The sequence below is a fragment of the Gallus gallus genome, chromosome 28, assembly GCF_016699485.2.
Source record: "Gallus gallus isolate bGalGal1 chromosome 28, bGalGal1.mat.broiler.GRCg7b, whole genome shotgun sequence".
Lineage (NCBI taxonomy): Eukaryota > Metazoa > Chordata > Aves > Galliformes > Phasianidae > Gallus > Gallus gallus.
Genome location: NC_052559.1, coordinates 2,131,004 through 2,150,855, shown reverse-complemented (window position 1 = coordinate 2,150,855; position 19,852 = coordinate 2,131,004). Strand labels below are relative to the sequence as shown.

At 52.7% G+C, this 19,852-nt stretch overlaps 1 protein-coding gene and 1 long non-coding RNA gene across 4 annotated transcripts; one reads left to right on the top strand and one right to left on the bottom strand.

Moving 5' to 3' along the window:
- Window positions 1-556: 556 nt before the first annotated feature.
- LOC124417438 lies at window positions 557-14,264 on the bottom strand. Its single transcript, XR_006932230.1, has 3 exons — window positions 14,199-14,264; window positions 6,825-12,848; window positions 557-5,529 (listed from the first exon to the last, which is right to left on the bottom strand). It is a non-coding gene; the product is annotated as an uncharacterized LOC124417438 (long non-coding RNA).
- Window positions 8,089-19,043, top strand: ACER1 (alkaline ceramidase 1). 3 transcript variants are annotated; one of them, XM_418208.8, is made up of 7 exons: window positions 8,089-8,223; window positions 9,967-10,070; window positions 15,210-15,324; window positions 15,659-15,797; window positions 17,035-17,172; window positions 17,532-17,669; window positions 18,429-19,043. In XM_418208.8, the coding sequence occupies exons 2-7, from the start codon at window positions 9,978-9,980 to the stop codon at window positions 18,595-18,597; spliced, it is 792 nt and encodes a 263-aa protein (XP_418208.2). In that variant the 5' UTR covers window positions 8,089-8,223; window positions 9,967-9,977; the 3' UTR covers window positions 18,598-19,043. The 3 variants fall into 3 exon arrangements, with proteins under 3 accessions (XP_418208.2, XP_004948808.1, XP_040509592.1); XM_004948751.4 differs by lacking the exon at window positions 8,089-8,223 and adding an exon at window positions 9,606-9,844; XM_040653658.2 differs by lacking the exon at window positions 8,089-8,223 and adding an exon at window positions 9,606-9,876.
- The last annotated feature ends 809 nt before the right edge of the window (window positions 19,044-19,852 follow it).

The window sequence follows — 19,852 nt, the reverse complement described above, 5'->3', positions numbered from 1 at the left end:
CGCCTCCCTGAGCAGCTGTGCCAATGCGTTACTACTCTTTCTGATAATACATTGTTCCTGATGTCCATTAAGTGTCCTGCGTGCTGTGGGGATGCTGGACGAGCATGGAGAGCAGCCCAAGACTGGAGGAAAGCCCAAAGCCTTGCAGCAAAGCCCAAAGCTTCACCTCCTTGCCCTGTCCCAAATGCTGCACTGCCCAGGCCCCGTTAATTGCATTCCCTCCTTCGCTGGCTGAATCCAGGCTCCTCTGGTCCCTCTGGGCCTCCACGAGGCCCTGCCCTTTGGACTGAGGACATCAGGTCCCACCACCTCATCCCTCCCCACCAAGAGTCCCATTTGCTCCAAGTTTCTGCAGGCTGCCCCTGGGCAGAGCAGCTGGGAGATGAGCGGAGAGCCCCCCCTTCCCACTCCCCACCCCCCCACCCCCCCTTGCTGATCTGCATTTGTTTTAAGGTCCCTTTCATGTACTCTTTGAGGCTCGTTTCCTGTTCTTTGTAGAAAACAATGCTTCCCTCCCCAGCCCCCCCTCGCCCATCCCAGGCTGGCTTTATGTCCCCTCCCTCGGGATTCACTGCGCTGGGTTCCCTCGTTTTAAGTTTGCCTTTAAACACGAAAGGCCGCTCTGATTGAACCGAATTGATTTTAAAGCTGCGTCTGGTATTTGATGTCTGCTGGATGCATTTAAACGGATCTCAGCTTTCTGCATTGGGCGGATCGGCACCAAACTGGTCATTCACTGTGCAAAGGACAGGAATGGGAAGGCTGGGATCTGAGTGCTGACTTGGGGCAGAATTCAGGTCTGAGGCTCTGTGCAAACTGCAGTGGAGATGCTCAGAATAACGCGTGACCTGTTATACAACACGATGTTATGTCCGTGTTTTGCACCGCTTGAACTGCTTTGTTCTCAGCACAGCGCCTCGCTGAGTGGATCCTGCACAAGTAGGGCAGCACTGCTGCCTGCACCATGGTGACTTTCACACCACACTGTACTCATATCCCAGCACACAGATGAGGTTCCCCAGGCCTCCTGGCTGCTGTGAATCCCGAGCATCCAATCCTGCTGGGATATACTGGGATCCAACCATGGGAGACCGGAGCAGCTCCTCCAGCAGCACCTTGGTGCCCATGTGGAGATGGAGGAGCACACAACCATGTCAATGGGGCATCTCACTCCTAAGACATTCTGGGGTACGTGGGAAGGTGCAGTGATCTGCTCCCATAGCTGAAGGAAGTAACCCGAAGATTTCATTAGGGATTTACAGACAAATAAAGCATCGACTGGGAGATGAGAAAAACAGCGTGCACCCAACAGCCCAGCAGGGAGGAGGTGGATAAAGAGAACAGTCCTCCGAAGCCATGAAGAAGAAATTCCATGATTCCTGCTGCTGGGAAGTGGAGCTGTGAAGCTTGCAGGACTGCTCGGTGCCAGCAGAGGGAAGCATCCCCCCGGCTCCGGGGACAGCTTCTATCGGCCTTCAGTGCCTGCAGGAGTCCGCAGGAAAGATGAAGAGGGTCTGTTTATCCGGGAGTGGAGAGATAGGATGAGGGGCAGCGGCTTTCAGCTAAAAGAGAGGAGATTTAGATTGGATATTAGGGTAAATATCCTTACCATGGAGTTGAACAGGCTGCCCAGAGAAGCTGTGGATACCCCATCCATGAAGATGCTCAAGGTTGGATGGGGCTTTGAGCAGTGGATCCAGTGGAAGGTATCACTGCCCATTGGATGGCCATTAAGGTCCCTTCCAACCCACACTGTTCTGTGATGGATGATTCTATGACCACCAGGCAGCTCTTCCAAAAGAGGGCAAGGCAGAGATGCCCAAAGTGTTTGGATGCCTCCATGCACTTCTGCTCAGTGCCTGGAACAGGAGCTGTTGTCTGGGGGCTCCCAAAAGGTAGCAGGGTGAAAGAAGCAAATCCAGAAAGAGGTTCAGCCCGATTTTGCCTCTGACTCGAACACTCCAAGAGCAGGCAGAATTGACCCCCAAGCAGAGGCACTGCAGCTCACGCGCAGTATTTCCCCAGTGTGGGATAAAGTCACGATTCTCTCCTATTTGCAGTATTGCTCTTTTATTGGTGATTCTCCTAACGGTGCACCTGGGGCAGCAATCTGTCTACCCTGAGCTTTTTGCACAGCGAGGGCCCTACAAGCTTTGCAGTTTGTGCTTTAATATTTTATCTGCTGGTCCCTGACTGGAAAAGAAAATCCAACCACTCTCAGTGGAAATTATTGGTCCTGCTGTGTGACTCACAACAGAGGCTGTATCAGGTTTGAAACACGCAGGTGGCAGACAGACACCCGCTGGTTCCTTTGGACTCTTTACAGGCATTTTTTTTTTCAATCCCAACCCAGGGGTTCCTCAGCCCACAGCTGATTTATTCTCTCTGCTCTGCAGGAATTAGCTTTGCCTTATACTTGTGTAGCCATACAACACACAGCTCCTATCTCAAAGCACATCTGGAGGCACCTTGCTCATCACTGTTTGAACTGTCCAAGAGGGGATAGAGCAGGGAAGCTGTCTCCCATCACCCTGCATGGATGATACCAGTGCCTTCTGGGCCACTTTCTCCCAGCTAAAACCCCCAGCATCATTTCCATCTCATTCATGCTTGGAAACGTGAAGTGGGACCATGGGGGCTGCAGCCTCAGGGCAGTGGGGATGTGTGCAGCCTCTACTGCAGGATGGGGTGCCTTCAGCCTCACCCCAGCACAGTTATCACCTCTGAGCTGCCTCTGACTGTTTGCAATACCTGGAGAGAAAAAAACAAAGGAAGGTAGTGGATAATTACTGTTTATACCAGCTCTGTAATGTCTTCCAGCTCAGCTGGACCAAACAAAACAACGCCAGGAACTGTCATTAGGGCTATTACTGCGTTGTGCTACCGCAGGATTTCAGATCCCCTGTGAGGAGTCAGCACGGAGGGAGACCACAGAGAAAACCTGTCCTGGGAGCTGGCAGGAGGCACACAACTCCAGTGAGAAATAAACTTCGAGTGCCTCGAGCCCTGAGATGCACCACAGCTGCTGGGATGAAGCACTACTGTGCTGGCACAGATCTCTCCATAGACACTTAGAAAAATTGGGATTTCTCTCTTATCACACCACAGCTCAGCCAAAGCTGATCTTGCTGCTGAGTTTGTGCTAATATTGTTCTTGCAGGAGTAGCATCACAACAAGAGCATCCCTGGATGAGCTGGAGCTTGTTTTCGTCACCTCCGCAGAGCCATGAGCGTGCCGGGGCTGCTGTGCTCTGTGCACGAAAAGAGGATTTGGGAAACTGCTCATTGGGAAATAGTCCCATGGGTGCCACAGGGAGAGGTGGGTTGGGCTGCAGATGGGACAGCTCCATCTCCCTGTTCCCATCGCAGTGCCGGGAGATAGGCAAGGACATGGCCTGGAGGCTGGGTTCCCAGGGCTGCCTCCTCCGCTGTCACCGGTGTTGTGCAACCCTTCCCTCCTTACAGAGGGTGTGGGTAGGAACCCTCTCACGTGGATGCAGCTCAGGGTGCAGCTGAGCTTAGGAAGTGGCCATGCACCAGCACCAGCGTGTGGTCCCTCCTTTGTGCCACGTTCTGCACCGCAGCTGCTCCAGGGATGCATCCAGCCCTGCATTAAGGTCACCACAAAGGTCTACAAGAGAGCGGTGCAGTCGTGATGTGAGGATGTTTTATTGTGCAGCAGCTGTGCTCAGACTGCTGTGCAGGCACAGGCTGTTTAATGGCTCATAGAAGGACACGAGCACTGCTTGTTATCCAGCAAGGCTGAGTTGGAACCACAAATGATGCTCTCTGCATTTTGTCTGCTTTAGGAAAGAGAAGCATGGCTCGTGCCAGGTGGTGGTTTCAGGAGGATGGAGAGGATCTCCAAGCACATGGGATGGAAGGTGCGTCTATGCACGCAGGTGAGAAAGCAGATGAGGCAGTGGGACTGAGCAGAGTGGAAGGAGAGCTGCAGGAATGGGCCTGGAGGTTCTCCAGGTCTGACCAAGCTGGAGGGCACCAACACAGCCAGCAACAGCAGGTTTAAAGCAGGTGAAAGGAAGCAGTTCTCGACCCAGCATGCAGTTAAACTGGAGCTCAGTGCCATAGGGCATGGCCTCAAAAATGGCCTTTAAAAGACTGAGATGCATGTGTATGGCATTGCTCTGCTCTGACCTATGACATATGATGGGCCAGGACTTCCAGCCAAGGAAGTGCTAAGTCACCGACCACCAGAAGTTGGGCAGGATTGTTTCCTGCTTCCTTCCTTTTAACAGTCCTTCATAGAACAGATACTGCCACGGGCAGGACCATGGGACCATAGAATCATGGAATCATTAAGGTTGAAAAAGACCTCTAACATCACCAAGCCCAACCCAGCCCATCCCACTATGCCCACTAACCATGTCCCCAAGAGCCACATCCCCACGTTTCTTGAACACTTCAGGGATGGTGCCCCCACCACTTCCCTGGGCAGACTGATCCTTCTTTGCTGCTTGCAGAGTTAGAAGGAAGGCACCAGCTCCCCATGCTTTACTCTGTTTTTCTCAATAAGAAGCAGTGGATGGAGGCGACCACAGTGATTTCTCCCTTCCTGACACAAAGGCATCACCTCCTGCTTTCTGCCCAGCAGGGAAGGGAGTAAAGGCACCCGGGGGGTCTCCCCTCAAGGACTTGGCAGCCTCTGGCTCCCAGGGCTGCTGCCAACACTGCTATTGGGTCTCTCACCAAACTTGCACAAACCGTCACCATCTCCTCCTGCCAAAGCTTTGCGCCACTCTCAGAAGGGATTGCAGTGTGGGATAAACCCGGTGCAAAGCACTGCCAGGCTTCTGCCAGCTTAGATGGAAAGCTGCAGACTCAGCTCAAGTGAGAAGGAGTCCTCCTCATCTCTTTCCATTTTTGAGTCTCTTTAGAGTCAGGAATCTTCCAAGTAGGAAAGGATGGAAGGGTTGGAAGGTGCTGCTGAGAATGAGGGGATTTTCTTTCTCCAGATGCAGATAGCTCAGGCTTTGGAAAGAGAATAGTCCATGTTCAGCCCCTGCACACTCAGCAGCTCCCACTGGTTACGCAAGCCTGAGTCTGCTGCGCATGTGCATGACCACACTGAGAAGTGCATGTGACAGATGACAGCACTGGCAGAACTTCATTTAATTATCACTGTTATTGTTGTTCCTATAAGCAATTAAATGTTTTGGTTTTTAAACAAACCTGTATTTCATAACAAGCATAGCGGGTGGGGGGGTGTCAGTTTGGCAAAGGACATTGGGTTGAGTGTAAGGCATCCAGCCTGGAGCAGAGATAATAGAGTGCCTGGGTGGTTGCTCAATGATGATGGATTGGTGGGGAATTGCTCCTGGACCCTGTGAGCAGCCCTCTGGGGCCTGACAAGGCTTGCGCTCCGCTCTTCCGAGGGTTGTCTTGCACAAGGGCTGAGGCCGTGATGTTGTAAAGAGCAGGTGGGTCAGCCCTGAGAGCCACACCTCGCGTGGGGTGCCATCCATCTTCGCTGTCACTGCCGCTGCTTTTTGGTTGCCTGGAGCCCCTGAGCTGCGTGGTGGAGAAACACGGATGTTTACAGCTCTGAGATGTGCACAGGAGCAGCACATCACTCCCGCTAGGCTGCACAGCAGCAATGGAGACGGATGCTTTCATTTGGCACTGTAAAGCTCATCCGGTTTTAGTGCGTCTCCTGCTGCTGGTTTTATATCTTCCAGACCATGGTTTGCTAAACAGCTTCCAAACCAAGTGGAGGCTGCGATCCCTGCCCTGTGGAGCTGTGGATGTTAGGGATTATCCAACTGCTCAATGTTAGCAAGGCTCCCACGTCACTTCCCTGTGCCTTTATACCTGGCAGCAAGAAATTGCTGCTCTGAAGCTCAAGGCACATACTGGACCTCGAGAGCCAGCAGCAGTACAGAGCATATCCAGCTGCCCCAGGATCCTCCTGGATGTGGGCAGTGAGATGGAATGGGGCAGCAGGCAGCCAGAACACCTGTGTTCCCCTCTTGGCTCATCCAATGTGAGAACCGGGATGAGCCCTTCATCTCCATCCACCCCAGGGCTCTGACTCACATGTGCTGTGCACACAGCAGTGGGTCTGTGGGATGCCAGCACACCCTCCTCACCATCCACCAGCAGTCACAGCCCTACAGTGAGCACATGGAGGCACGTGCCCCTGAGCCACAGCTTCTCCTGATGGATTGCTTAAGGCCAAGTCCCCTTCCCACAGCAGTGCAGATGGAAACCTCCATGTGAGCCGCCCTGCTTTAAGCCCCCCTGCTTGCACTGCCAGCTCACGGCTGTCCCACTCTATGGGGGATGGCAAATCCCAAACCAGAAAGCCCAGCATGCTATGTCCTGTGTTAGAAACAAGGGGGAGAGGAGGCAGGAGCTCTTAGGTGGGAGGTAAGGACTTAATAAGGGTGGTCTCCGTGCAGCTCTCTTGTAAACTTTGACCCCGTGCTCTCCACGTCCAGCCCACCCCACATCCCTGCTGCCCCCGGGCAGGAGGATGCAGCCATTAGGAGGAGCTGGGACAGAAGACTCAGCAGGAAATCAGCCCCTCTCCCTGTGACCTGAACACTGCTGACTGATGAATCAGGGAAGATGCAGATTCCTGACATCCTCCCGTTACTTATTCATCGCATGGCACGGGATACCTCAGTGATGCTCAGCACTTTGCTCATGCGAAAGATGCCAGAGCTTTGAGGGTGGACAAACTCATTCTTTTTGAAGGTGGCTGCATGAGGCAGGCATCGTGTGTCCAGGCAATGCCTTATTCTCAAATCCCCTCTCTGCTTCTCTCTCTGCATCTCACTGTGAGCCCATGGTACCCCGGGTACCTTCAGCACACCAAGTGCCATGATCCATTCAGAGGCTGTAAGTGCATAAGAAGCAAATTCCACCCTAAGTTTCTCCAGCACAGCAGTGAAGACATCCAGGGACAGGAACAGCCTTCTGGGCTCTGAGCTCCTGCTTTGAGCTGCAGTATCTGTCCTAGAAAGAAGCTTTGTCTTAGTGGCATGCAACATGGCTCAACCATGCTATAAGATAAATGCTGCAGTGATTAACTACCACTGCATTTCAAAATCCATGTGGATTTGTGGAGTTCTTGTAAGCCCTGGCGTCACTGGGAAGTGTTGCATGGCTCAGGTCTCCCTTTTTATAGAGGTATGAAAAGAAATAATTACACTTACCAAAGAGTTCCAGGGTAAATTCAGCCCAGGCAGCCTGGAAGTGTCACAGCAAAGCAGAGGTGTGAGCCTGAGCCTCAGGGACTGCATGCACAAGGACAGAGATAGGGATAGAGACTGAAACAGGGATGGGGATGAGGACAGGGATAGGGATGGAGATAGGGATGGGGATGGGGATAGGGATGGGGATGGGGACAGGGACAAGGAAAGGGACAGAGACAGGGACACGGGCAGGAACACCTCAGGTCTTGGTCAGACCCTGCCTGGTGATGCTGAACCTAATGCCTCCCCTGCTCCATCAAGACAAGCTGGCCAAATAATGAGCCTTTATCCTTAAGAAAGCAATGTAGGTCCTCTTCTCCCAACCCTACGTGAAGGAAAGTGGTGTTGATCTTTGGGAAAGGCGCAAACACTGCCAGTTTTCATGATACCCTGAATGGGATTGAGGAGGAAAATGTTTGCAAAGCAGTCCCACAGAGGTGTCCCATCCAGCCAATCCTTTCCCTAAATAACAAAATTTACAGCTAGAGGAAGTGTGATTTATCTTTGCTAATACATGGCAGCCATTGGGGAAAAGTTGAAAAGTGGCTTGAATTTAATCCCTGGAAATGAATGCAGTTTGCTGCATGGTTTTTCGGGGAGTGAAAATGGTTATGCTGTTTATTAAGCAGCAATCCAAAGGAGGCTGTGCAGATCCATTCCTCCCTTAGGAAAGCCAGAGCTGGGAGCGCAGTGTGTGCGCCTGCGCAGGTAACCTGCCTAGGGGCAGGCGGATGATTTCAGGCTGCATTTCTACCTGCTCTTCCAACCCTTCCAGCTCACGCTTCCTTGCCCTCCCTCTCTGCCCCTGCCCATTTGGGAGCACAGATATAAACCCTCCAGCCAATATGTTTCCTGTGGGGGACAGAGAGCTTTGCCTGGAGGGTGCTCATGGCTCTCACCTCATCCCAAAGCTGTCCTTAAAGACGGAGCGAAGCAGTTCACTGCCTGCAACCAGAAGCCAGGCAGGTTGTTCTCCTGACAATTCACCTCTCCCCAGGGAACACAGGTAAGCACTGCTGGGATGAGCAGCAAGCAAGCAGCTGCTGGGTACTGCTCCTCTATTCCCTTCTGCTTCTCCTGCTGCATGTCTCCAGCATCCCCTCGCTTCTTCTTGACTCAGCGAGGAGATGGGATTTACCCTCCTGGGTCTGCTTCTTTGCTCATTTGGAGATGGGTTTTACCCTTCTGGGTCTACTTCTTTCCCTATGCAACCACTTGTGTTGCTGTAAGCACGTGATGCACAACACCAGGGATCAGGAGCTGGTCCTTGCGGTGCATATGAGCCCATGGAAATCCAACATTGCAGAGTCAGAGCACAGCCCAGCCCGCCTGCATCTCCTTTCTGCTGCTTTCATTGATGCAGTCTCACCTGCTTGGGGGAACCAACCTGGATTAAAGAAAGGGTGTCATTAACTTGTAATTGGAAAGGAGCAGTCGAGGTTTATCCACAAGTCAGTTTGCCTGGTAGAGGCAGGAGGCTGCAGACGAGCTTGTTTGTGGCTGTGTTGTATTTGCAGGCTTTCTGCCTTTGAACTTCTTGGGAAGGGAGGCAGAGGAAACTGGTTGCTTCCCAACCTTGCACACCTACAGCCACTGCTGAGCTCAGCGGCGTTCCTCAGCTGCTGTAAGCAGGGACCCGGCGGTTTCTCCATAATAACACAACGAACCAAAGAGCGATTTTAAGATAAACTTCCCTTCCCTGTGCTAGACCCAAAGCTGCAAGGGATTTAAAGGGAACAATGCTGCTTTCCACCCCTACCTTCCTGTGCCTCAGGCTTGCTCAGTGCCAAAGAACCACAGCAGCCCCAGGAGCTCCAGCAGCCCCAGCACTCAGTCCCAGGGTCTGAATGGTATTCTCAAACGTCCAGGGTTGGCACCCATCTCTGTCAGCCTCCAGGATAGCTCCAAAGCCTCAAGGGTTTGTGAACAAGGAACTTGATCAGAACATTGATTTTTCCAAAGAAGGCCGAGAAATGATGTGCAGATGGAGGATAGGAAAGTCTTTAGCGCAGGGAAGAGAAATGAAGAGGAAAGGTTGGATTTTGGTTAGAATCCTCCTTGGAAATGCAGTTCCTCCTCCACCGGAGGCCAAGCTGAGGATAAGAGGTGTGAAGCTTGGATGCCTTTCATTGGGCTGACTGCACTCAATGTGGAATCACTGCTGGCAAAGGGACATAATCCCAGGCCTTTGCTCCATGCCTCAGGACTCTGAGAACACCCCAAGTCTACCCTGGCGCTTGCACTGAGCTCCGGCCCTGGGGTGAATGCTGCAAAACGATGAGAAAGGACGGAGCCAATGAGCAATAAACCCTGCAGAGCTCCACTCCCAAAAGGTAGCGCACGGCCCATGAGGTGTGGGGAAGTCCTCTTGGCAACGAGATCTGAGTCATAAAGAAAGTGAAGCAAAGGCAGAAGGCAGGGTGACAAGGGCAGGGCTGGGACATGGAGCAGCAATGACCCCCAAAGAGGGATGTTAGTGCTATGGACGTGGCTGCGGTGACCATTCCCAAGCTCAGAGCTCAAGAATATTTCCTAGGGGCAATTTGTGACTTCTGACTGCGGGGAGAGAGCAGGAAATGTCTGCAATGCAATGCGTGCTGGGAAGATGATGAGTCTTTCATAGCAGGGTAAGGATGCCGTGCAACATGAGTGCGTGCAGGTGTGCAAGGGGCCGGTGGGCAGCATGCTTCTCCCCATTCCCTTTGTGCATGCGGGTTCACAACTAACCCACTGCTCTCCTTCTGCCCAGGCAACCCGACGATGCCGAGCATATTCTCCTACCAGAGCTCCGAAATCGACTGGTGTGAAAACAACTTTGTGCGCTCGCCGATCATCGCAGAGTACTACAACACGGTGAGTGCGGGCGCATCCCAAGGGCAGAGCTGCCTTTGGGATACAGGATGGGATGGGACAGCCACATTTTGCTCTCCTTCTGCTCTGAGCTTCCTGCTGTTGGAGGGTGTTTGTTTGGGGAGCTGTATGTAAATCCTGGGGGTTTGCTGCCCATAAGCAGAGCTGGGGTCGGGGATCCTCCGGGCACACACGGGGCTGAGTTCTCACTGAGCAAAGTCTGGCAGTGCTCCTTAGCCCAGATTGGTGAGATCCTGTTATACCAGTCCTGCAGCTCACCTGCCAACTGGGGTAAGTCCCACACAGGGCTCGTATATTCCAGCTAAACGTACAGGAGTGGCAGAATGAGAGGCAGCGCTTGCATGAACCACGTCGGGCAGGTTGGGAATCCGGAACTCCGGGCAGAGGAAAGCTGATGCGGGAGTTTCACCTCCTGTGATCCCCTTTGTAATCAGGCTCCTTTCAGCACCAGTCCCACATGCACTGACATCCATCTGCAGTCACCCGCTGTCTGTGAGCGCGTCCCTCTGCCTCAGTGCCATTAGTGCTGGCAGGGGCATGAGGCCATTTACAGCCTTCCAAAGGCCTTGTTTACAACCTTCAGCAATTACCTCTGAACACTGGAAGTTCTTGTTTCTCATGGAAATGTCTCTTCCTTCTTTTTTTTTTTTTTAAAAAAAAAAAAAAAGCATTTCCTGTTTTTAATAAATGACCTCTAATAACGATAATACCCTCTCCAGTCGCACAGCTCCAATTGACCTGACAGGGTCGTGCAGGAGGGATGCTCGTGTTGTGTGCAGTCCCTTCTCTTTCAGGCACTGAAATAAGGACCTGCTGGTCCTGCTGCCCTCCAGCACTCAGCTCCTGGTCTGTGCTGTCAGATGCTGCTGTGTCCCTGATGGATGAGCACAGGGTGCAGAGCAAAGGGGTGCAGAAGTCACTGATGCTCCCAGCAGCACTCTGAATGTCGCTGGAGGTGCCAAATGCCTCTGAGTTTGAGAATCTCATTGGCAACACTGGAGAGGGGCTTAATTCCAAACAGAGCAGAAAGTCTGAAAGTTGGACTTTTAAAATCAGAATTAATACCAGGAGAAGCATTTGCCCAAGCTCTGAGGTCAGCACTCAGGTAGTGTTTTCCCAACACATCTTTGGAGCTGAGACCACATTTTTACAAGGACTGTGACTTATATCAGTGCTGTTGGAGTGGCTCAGGATCACACCAAGATGTATCTCAGGAGCTCACTCCCGTGTCTGAGCTCCCAATGGCACTCTGCCAGGCCCCAGCTGCTATGGTCAGGTGCTGCACAACCATCCTCCTAACGTCCCAAAGTCCTCTGAGCCCCATAAAACATTAACCTTTAGATCTCTGCCTGTGCCTGTGATAATGAAGTGCAGCATACATACAGTCCTGCAGTTTCTGGCTTGGTTAGGGAATTGCTTCTGGCTTGTTTAGGGAACTGCTGAGATCAAGACTTGCCTTGCTGCCCACAGCAGGACTGGTGTGTGGTCTTCCCTCCAAAACATAGGAGGTGGAAGAACAAACCCTGAGGAGCCACTGCTGTCTGAGCAATGGACAACAGCCCCGAGGGCTGCACTGTGCTCAGAGCAGAACAGGGAATCCAAAGCCAGCAGGAACATCACCTCCATGGCATCGCCCTCGGTCCATGCAGGCTGGCTCTCAGCCCTGCAGCACTGGGGAGCACACTGCTCAGAGCACCATCCTAGGTGTGATTCCTGTGTCCTGGGCCTCCCTCTCTTCTCCATTCCTTTGTTCCCCACATTCAGATATTTAGATCACTCCCTCACTGCTCGGGCTTTATGGACCTTATCTCACTGCCCTGCCTGGAGACAATTATATCAATATTGACTTCAGCACCGCTTTGTCAGAGCTTTAGACTAGCTGGGAACCCAGCCAGCTCCTACCCAAGGCTCCTAAAGCAGCAGGGCTTCCTAATGGAGCATCCTTTCTGCATCTTCTTCCCAACACTGCCCATGGCTCCAGCTGGAAGCTCTGTGTCAGCAGCAACACACTGCTGAGCATCGCTCTGCCACAGCCGCTCTCACTCTCAGCCCTGCCTGGGTTGGATGCTTTTTATTAGGAATAAGCACCAGGGGTATGAGCAGAGAATGTAAACAATATCGTTAAGTCCCTAATAATTAATACATTGTGGCTCATGATTGCACTGCAGTTCAGTGACAAAGTGCTAACTATTTATAGTGACTCGGTGACCCAGAAATTTATTGTCTTCTGGCTGTTTGCAGGAGAACAGTGTTGTGCTACATGAGGGTCATCAGTCAAGGACCTGTCATCCTACTCCCCTTCTTTTTTTTTCCTGCTATAACCGGTGAGGATGCTGGTAATGACATCCAGATCCTCAGCACTCTCTGGCTAAGCAGCAGGAGCTCTCACACTGTCAGATAACCACAGCTCCATTGATTGGTGAAAATAAGCCTGGCTGCAGGTGTAAATCACCCAGATATGCCCAGATACTCATGCTGGAGCTCAGCAGCCCCATGGCAGTGGGGACACCTCACATGCTCCTCACCCTGCAGTATGTGTGCAGCCACACTGCTGCTTGCTGCAGCATGGTGTGACACCACGATGCAGGATGGGCAGCCCCAGCTTCTGGCTGTTAGGAACTTGCTTTGCAGATGCAGAGAACCTCGGAGATACTTGCTTCTGTCTTGGGCCTCTGCAGGCTCTGCTGTCAGTGAAAGCCAGGTCTTTGGTCTTTAAGGGAGTGAGTGCAGTGCAGCAACACTTTGAGAAATCTCCTTCCACTGCAGAAAATCATACAATCAGAATTCCAGAACGGTTGGGTTGGAAGGCCCTTAAAGCTCATTCTGTCCAGCCTGGGCCATGGACAGGGCCATCTCACACCAGATCCATCCAGCCTGGCCCTGAGCACCTCCAGGGATGGGGCACCCCTACCAGCTGTCAGGCAGCACGCACCTGGGTTGCCACTGTCTCATCTCTGTGCTCACAGAGCATAACAGCACCTGCTGTCCCAGTCCATCCCAGGAAGCCATTCTCACTCTGCTGTTCATGGAGAAGTGGATGGCTCTCTGCAGGGCTCTCCTTTCCCTTTTAGGCTGCACAGTGTACATTGCACAAGCCCTGGGGCCCTTCCCATGATCCTGCTAATGCAACAGGATTACAGCCGTGTCACTGATCCCAGCCTCACTTTTCTCCTAGCAAAACAAGCAGGGCTGGGACCTGCCAGGTGATGAAGACCCCCGTGTGCCCCCCAGCTGTGGGTCCCTAGCGGTTCTGCCCCGAGCTCTGAGCCTGGCTGCTCTGCAAGGAATCACTGCAATCTGCTGGCACAGTTCTCCTGATCATCCCTCCCTGCTGATATCTGATCTTGCACTTCTCAGGCTGAATTAATGAAGTGATAATGTTGCTATCATGTAATTAATGGTGCTGTTGCAATGCCCACCGCAGCAGGGATTCGGACCTCCCTATGTGCAATCTCAGACTCCCTCATTTCCTCACTTGGACACACATGCTGGCACTTGCACGCTGCTGTGTCTTCTGCAAGCATTTGCTCTCTCCTTGCTATCCTGTTTTCCAAAAGCCTCTTGAACCATTACGCAGGAAAAGAAATGCTTACAAAGCAGTTGGTTACTTTAACACATAGTTTGGTTTCGTGATCATTTCCAAACAGTTTGACCTCAAGTGTGCAGTGGAACCAGCACTTCCCTTCTCATTTTGGAACAGAGACAGGCCTGGATTTGGCTGTAAGCACCCATAGAGAACCAATACATATGCCCTAAGAATTGCTGTTTGTAGGCACACCGACTCGTTTCATGAAAACCACAGTGAAATTCAAGATTGATCTGTTTGTTGAAGGGAATTGAGGCCTTACATTAAGTGTTCTTCCCTCTGCAACGTGAGAGGGTATGCTTCAGATTGCCCCCCCCCAGCCCCACATTGCCCCTCACCATCTCCTCATTGCCCCCCCTCTCCCCCACACTGCCTCCCCCCCCTTATTGCCTCTATCCCCTCATTGCCCCCCCAGCCCCACATTGCCCCCCACCATTCCCAACATCCCTGGGATTTGCAGCCCCCTTCCCCTAGACTCACATCCAGAGGGACAACACAAGCCACGCTTTGCCATTGCAATGTACCTGGTGCACAGTGGGGATGCAGAGGGGTGAGCCTGCAGCTGTGGGGTGACACTCCAGGCTGGGCTCTGGGACAGCGTCTGGCTGGAATATGAAAGACTTGTCAGGGTGAGATAAAAGCTGTGCTGGTGGTTGGCCAAATAACAACATGGCAGGTGGCTATGCTTGGCTCTTCCAAACCCTGCTGCACTGCCTGGCAGGTGGAACATGCCACCAGGTCCCAACTTTCATGAGCAGGAGAGATTTTCCTTGGGGACACCGAGCTTCCTGGTGATACCCCATTTATTGTGTTTGCACACCAGGTGACAGTGCCTCACCTGCAGAGGTGAGGACTGCTTCAAACTCTCTTCCTCCCTTGCTGCAGGGTGGAGAGGGCCCGATCCAGCAGTCAGGTCCAGGCTTGAGCGCTCCCTGCTCCTTCCCAGCTCCCATGTTTTGCCCATCAGCATCTGCTGCTCCTCGAAGTGCTGGCATTGTCACCAGGCTGAATCCCCACGCTGTTTCCTCCACCCCACCTGCACCAAAGCCTGGCAATGCAGCAACTGTGCAAAGCTGGAAAACGGGGATGAATTATTTTGCTGCATTCATTCGCAAAGTATGTTCAGATAACTTTTATGACTTCATGTAATTACTGGTGTCCAGAGTACCTCCCTCCCTAGGGCAGGTGGCTTTGCATGCGACACCACAGGAAGTCACCTTGGTCCAGCCCCACCTATGGGTGTCCTGCAGGTCCTGCTGCTGTCCATTGCACCTGGTTCACAGAGGTGTACCCTGAGCTTGCTGTCCACAGAGAGAGCACAACCCAGATGCTGTCACACAGTACCATCCTTCCAGCCCCAGCCTCACACCTCAAGAAATGCCTGTGCCCGTCTCCAATGCCAAGAGAAATGCCTCCACACAGTGCTTTTCTCCAGAGATCAGCATCCTCTCCACACGGGGACATACTGAGGCACAAGCTGGGATGGGACCTGCCCAAGATCATGCAACAAATGGAATGTGCCTCTTGTTTTGCAGATCAGCAATGTATGCTTCTTCATCCTTTCGGCTGCCCTGCTGCACCTGAACCGGCAGTACTGCCAGCAGCGCACCGTGCCCATGTATTTCATCTCTGGCCTTCTCCTCTGTGTAGGTGGGTGCCAATTTCATGACATCAGGCTGCAGAGCATTCATTCATGGTACATTTAGCTTTGGAGATGGGTTTGTAGTGGCCAAAGCAAGGGGCAAGCTGGGCTGAGGACCTGGACAGCCGTGTATGTGTGAAGCTGCAGCTCGTGGCTCCTGCTGGCCCTGGGTGCAGAGCTTCATGCCCTGTAAAGCTCTGGGTCTTTCATTCATGCCAAAATCCATGCCCTGCCCTCCAGGAATGGTGTTTCTCTAAGAAATGTTTTCAAGCACTTCCCAGGCCAGATAGGCTTGTCCTGGGACAGAGCTGCACTGACACAAGCTGTCCTTGCTCTCTGCAGGTATCTTCTCCATGTACTTCCACATGACCCTGAGCTACGTGGGACAACTCTTGGATGAGCTCTCCATCCTTTGGACACTGGCTGTGGCGTATTCCTTTTGGTACCCAAGGGCTCACTTCCCCAAGTGCATCAAAAGCAGGTATGGCTCAGTGGGAAATGAGTTTGCAGGCTGCAAGGGGTGGGAAACTGCTGCTGTTATGTGACCCCACAAGCCAGCTCTCAGCTGTTTGCTCTGTGGCCAGACCCTGTGCTACTCGCTTCTGGATCCTTACAGAGGGTGCACAAAACCCCTGGAAAGGGCTGTCCGGAGCTCCTGCTGCCTGGAGCTGCCTGCCCTCACAGAGCTGTACAGGAAGCTTTGCATGAAGGATCTCACAAAGAAGAGATTTGGGCAAGATTTTTTTTCTTGCAAGTGGTGTGATTGGAGCAGGGATAGCTGTGTTAGGAACATAGGGACTGCTCCAGCTTATGCACATCTTTGAAAGAGCTGGAAGTCCTACCAGCCTTTAGGAGGAGCAGAGAAGCATCTGGGGATGCGCAGGACCTGGGCACTGCACACACACTAGGAAATTACATGTTCCTGAGCACTGACATTGAATTACCCATGCTGTCAAACTCTTGTAGCATCCCCTGCCATCATCAGAGAGGATGGGATTTCCCATAGGTCAAACTAGTCCAAGATAACACCCCATATTGCAAAGGGTATTTGCAGAAGGGCTGGCTGGGTGCAGCGGGATGGATGGAGAGATTGGGATCAGCAACAGGAGCTCAGCAGAGTTTTGCTAGGGGGATGCTCCCGTCCTGGCAGGATTGCTGGAGCCCTCTGAGACAGCCCTTAACAGCCCGCTCCCATCCCGCTCCTCCCATGCCACAGAGGAGGTCACCGGGAGTTCACTGTGGAGACATGGCTGGGGGAGGCAGCGAGAGGGGAAGGGACTTGGGAAGGGATTTGCATGTGAAAGGCCTCTCCGAGCCCTATTGTTGCTCAGTCAGCCCGAATCCGCACTGCTGAAGGCCCTGCCCCCGCTGCTGGGACAGCAGCTCTGCAGCCCTTCCCTCTGCAGGGCTCCATGCCTGGCTCTGGCATCGCCATGGCAGTGCACGAGTCATCCTCGGGTCTGCGGTCCCTGCTCTGTCCTGGACCGACCGGGGGATTTAGCAAAGCAATTTCCCGGGCAGTTCTTGAGAAACATAAAATATATCCCGGCTTTCCTGCCAGGGCTTCTGCAGAGTCTGAGGACAGTTATATGCAAACAGATTGGAGGTGCTGGATGGTGGCTTCCTCTCTCAGGCAACGGCCAGCAACCATCCTTTGCCTGCTGGACTGTGAACCATGGAGGCACTGACACTCACTTCCAATTCTGTCATCCCTCTAGGAAGCATTTCTACTGGTTGGGTGGTGTCACCACCGTGATCACCACCGTGATGTCCTTCATCAAACCATCCATCAATGCCTATGCGCTCAATTGCATCGCCTTCCACCTGCTGTACCTGACCTGGCGCGAGCTGAAAAAGTAAGGAGGAGGTTGAGAGGTTCATCTCTGCCATCTCTGCAGCTCTTTCTCCTTTGTGTGGGACTTGGGAACCAGTTTGGGCTTGAGGGGAACCCATTGGGACCTGGGGAGAAAGACAAAGATGTGTTAGCATCTTCTAGCATCACTTTCACCCACAGAAAGTCAGAAATTCCTTCTGCGGAGCCACACTTCTCCAGTTCTTGCGGTCTGATGAATATCTTTGAGCAGAAACCCACCAGGCTTTGCCCTATTGCATTAGCACATGCAAACAGCAACTTGCTGGCCTTCTTTCAAACTCACTTTCCTTCCATCCTTCCAACACAGCTCCCTTCTCCCTCTCCTCTCACTGTGTTTTCCAGGTGCAATGACCAACGTGTTCACCGGATGGCCAAAGCCATGGTGGTGTGGTGGGTGCTGGCCATCACCAGCTGGTTAAGTGACAGGTGGCTTTGCTGGCTCTGTCAGGCCATCAACTTCCCTTATTTCCACAGCTTCTGGTGAGTCTCCAGCAGAGAGGAAGGAAGCTTGGCTTAAATATTTCAGAGCTGAAGGGCCACAGAGGAGGAGGGAGGGCAGGAGGGACATGGTACTCGAACAGGGAGCAGCTGCATCTGTGCCCAGCCCTCTCCCACTTTGCTCTGTCACTATTGATGCTGCTCCTCATCCTGGCCCCAGCCCAATGATTCATCCTAATCACTGCTTAATATCCCTTACCTCCTCCCACACCAACAAATGTGAAATTGTTCTAAAACCACTCCAGGTAAGCCACTTCCTTTCAAGGCACTGCATCTGCTCCCAGGAAGCCATGTGAAGTGCAATGCCCTTTATTTTAACAACCAAATTGAAAGACGGTGATTTGCTTTAGGAAGACATTTCAGTCCCTGACCAAGCACTGCTGTAAGTGCCATAAAATGTGTGCTTTCATCCTCACAAGTAACAGGGATGACCAATACAGATATCCTGACCTGCTGGGCTAAGCCAGGCAAAGTGAACTGGGTGGTTTGGGGTTTAAGTCTCCTGTGTCACCCCATCCCCTCTGTGCAAGGAATTGCCCCAAACCCAGCTCTCAGAGCTCTTCTGGGATTTCCCCATTGGCACAAACCCTGCAAGACCCATAGAACTTGAATGCATTGCAGGGTTGGGACATTTGCCTGCCACTGCCATGCCCTCAGGGTGACAACTCCAGCCACACACAAGGTGCAGGAGGGCTGGTCATGTTACCCCTCTCCCACACGTCTTTTTGGGTTCCTTGACAGGCACGTGCTGATAGCTGTGTCCCTCCTCTACTGCTTCCCACTTGTCATGTACTTTGATGTCACCTACGAGATGCCAGCGTTCAAGCCAAAGCTGGGATATTGGCCCAGCGACTCCTGGCCCATCGTGGTACCTTACATTGCCCTGGAGGACCCTCACAAGCAGTGCTAGAGCCAGCTGCGTCCCTCAGGCATGGGGTGTGTGATGCACACGCATGCATCTGCACGGGGAACACCTCAGCTGTGTGCCTGCTCCCTGGACAAGGGCAATATGGCTGGCGGATGGGGCAGGGAGCGGCTGAGGCCTCGTGCTGGTGGGCGTGAAGGAGGGTGGGAGCCCACAGACTTAGGAGACTACCTGGGCCAACGCCGGGGAGATGAAGGTCTCCTCCTCCAGCTGATGCTCACTGAGAAGGGGAGGGGACAGTGCTGCTTCTGTGTCCTCTGCATTAGTCAGGCTGTGGCAGCTTTCACTGACAAGGGCACAGCTGGAAAGACAGAAGCCAAGCTGGTGACAGATGGGTTTGTTGGGGCTGCTCTAATTATTATTATTAATTTTATTTATTTATGTATATGGTCTTGCTCAGGAGAGTTGTGCATTAAAGCTATGGACACTGACTTGCACCCAATTCTTTTCTTTCCCCTGGCTGCACCGTGTCCCCCATTATCTGTCAGCCACGTAGGATGGCCAAAGCTCTTTATGGTGCGGGGAGGGAAATCCTTCTAGATGTCAGTCCAAGAGAGGTTCTGTTCTACCCCTTCTCGGTCCCTGTGGCCCTTGTCCCTCTCCAGCTCCGTCAGTCCCCAGTGTGTAACTTGTAGAGTCACCTGGAGCACTGAAAGTGCTGGCTGATGGCAGAGCTGGAACATGAGATAAACATGTCGGAATCTTTGCAAGGACAAAGCAAGAGAAGATGTGAAGCTCCAGAGAACGACCACTGCTGTGAGAGATGCTCTCCAGGTTCTCTCCATAGCACAACAGTGAAGAAGCTGCTCCTGTGGCTGTGGATGTGCTCCCACTGAGCCCTGCTGCATCACGGTGACATGTGGAACCTGGGGCCTGGCACAGCCACTGGTAGGACGAGAGGTAATGGCCTTAAACTGCACCAGGGGAGGTTGAGGTTGTCTGTTAGGAACAATTTATTCTCAGAAAAAGTGGTCAGACATTGGAACAGGCAGCCCAGGGAAGAGGTTGGGTCACCGTCCCTGGAGGTGTTTGAGAACCGTGGAGAGGTGGCAGTGACATGGTTAGTGGGCACGGTGGGACAGGTTGGGGTTGGATTGGGTGATCTTGGAGGTCCTTTCCAACCTGAATGATTTGATGATTCTGTGACTCTGGGGGCACCAAGAGGCCAGCAGAACAGCTGGAGTTGGCTCCCTGAAGTACAGCCTCAGCAAGGTGATGACCCTCCAGGGAACCACAGGGG

What these genes read in the sequence shown, in the direction of transcription:
- ACER1 (XM_418208.8), top strand. Translation starts at nt 9,978, where the DNA reads ATGCCGAGCATATTCTCCTACCAGAGCTCCGAAATCGACTGGTGTGAA. An exon ending in TGGCCTTCTCCTCTGTGTAG is followed by an intron (nt 15,325 to 15,658) that starts GTGGGTGCCAAT and finishes TGCTCTCTGCAG; the next exon opens with GTATCTTCTCCATGTACTTC. An exon ending in ACCTGGCGCGAGCTGAAAAA is followed by an intron (nt 17,173 to 17,531) that starts GTAAGGAGGAGG and finishes TGTGTTTTCCAG; the next exon opens with GTGCAATGACCAACGTGTTC.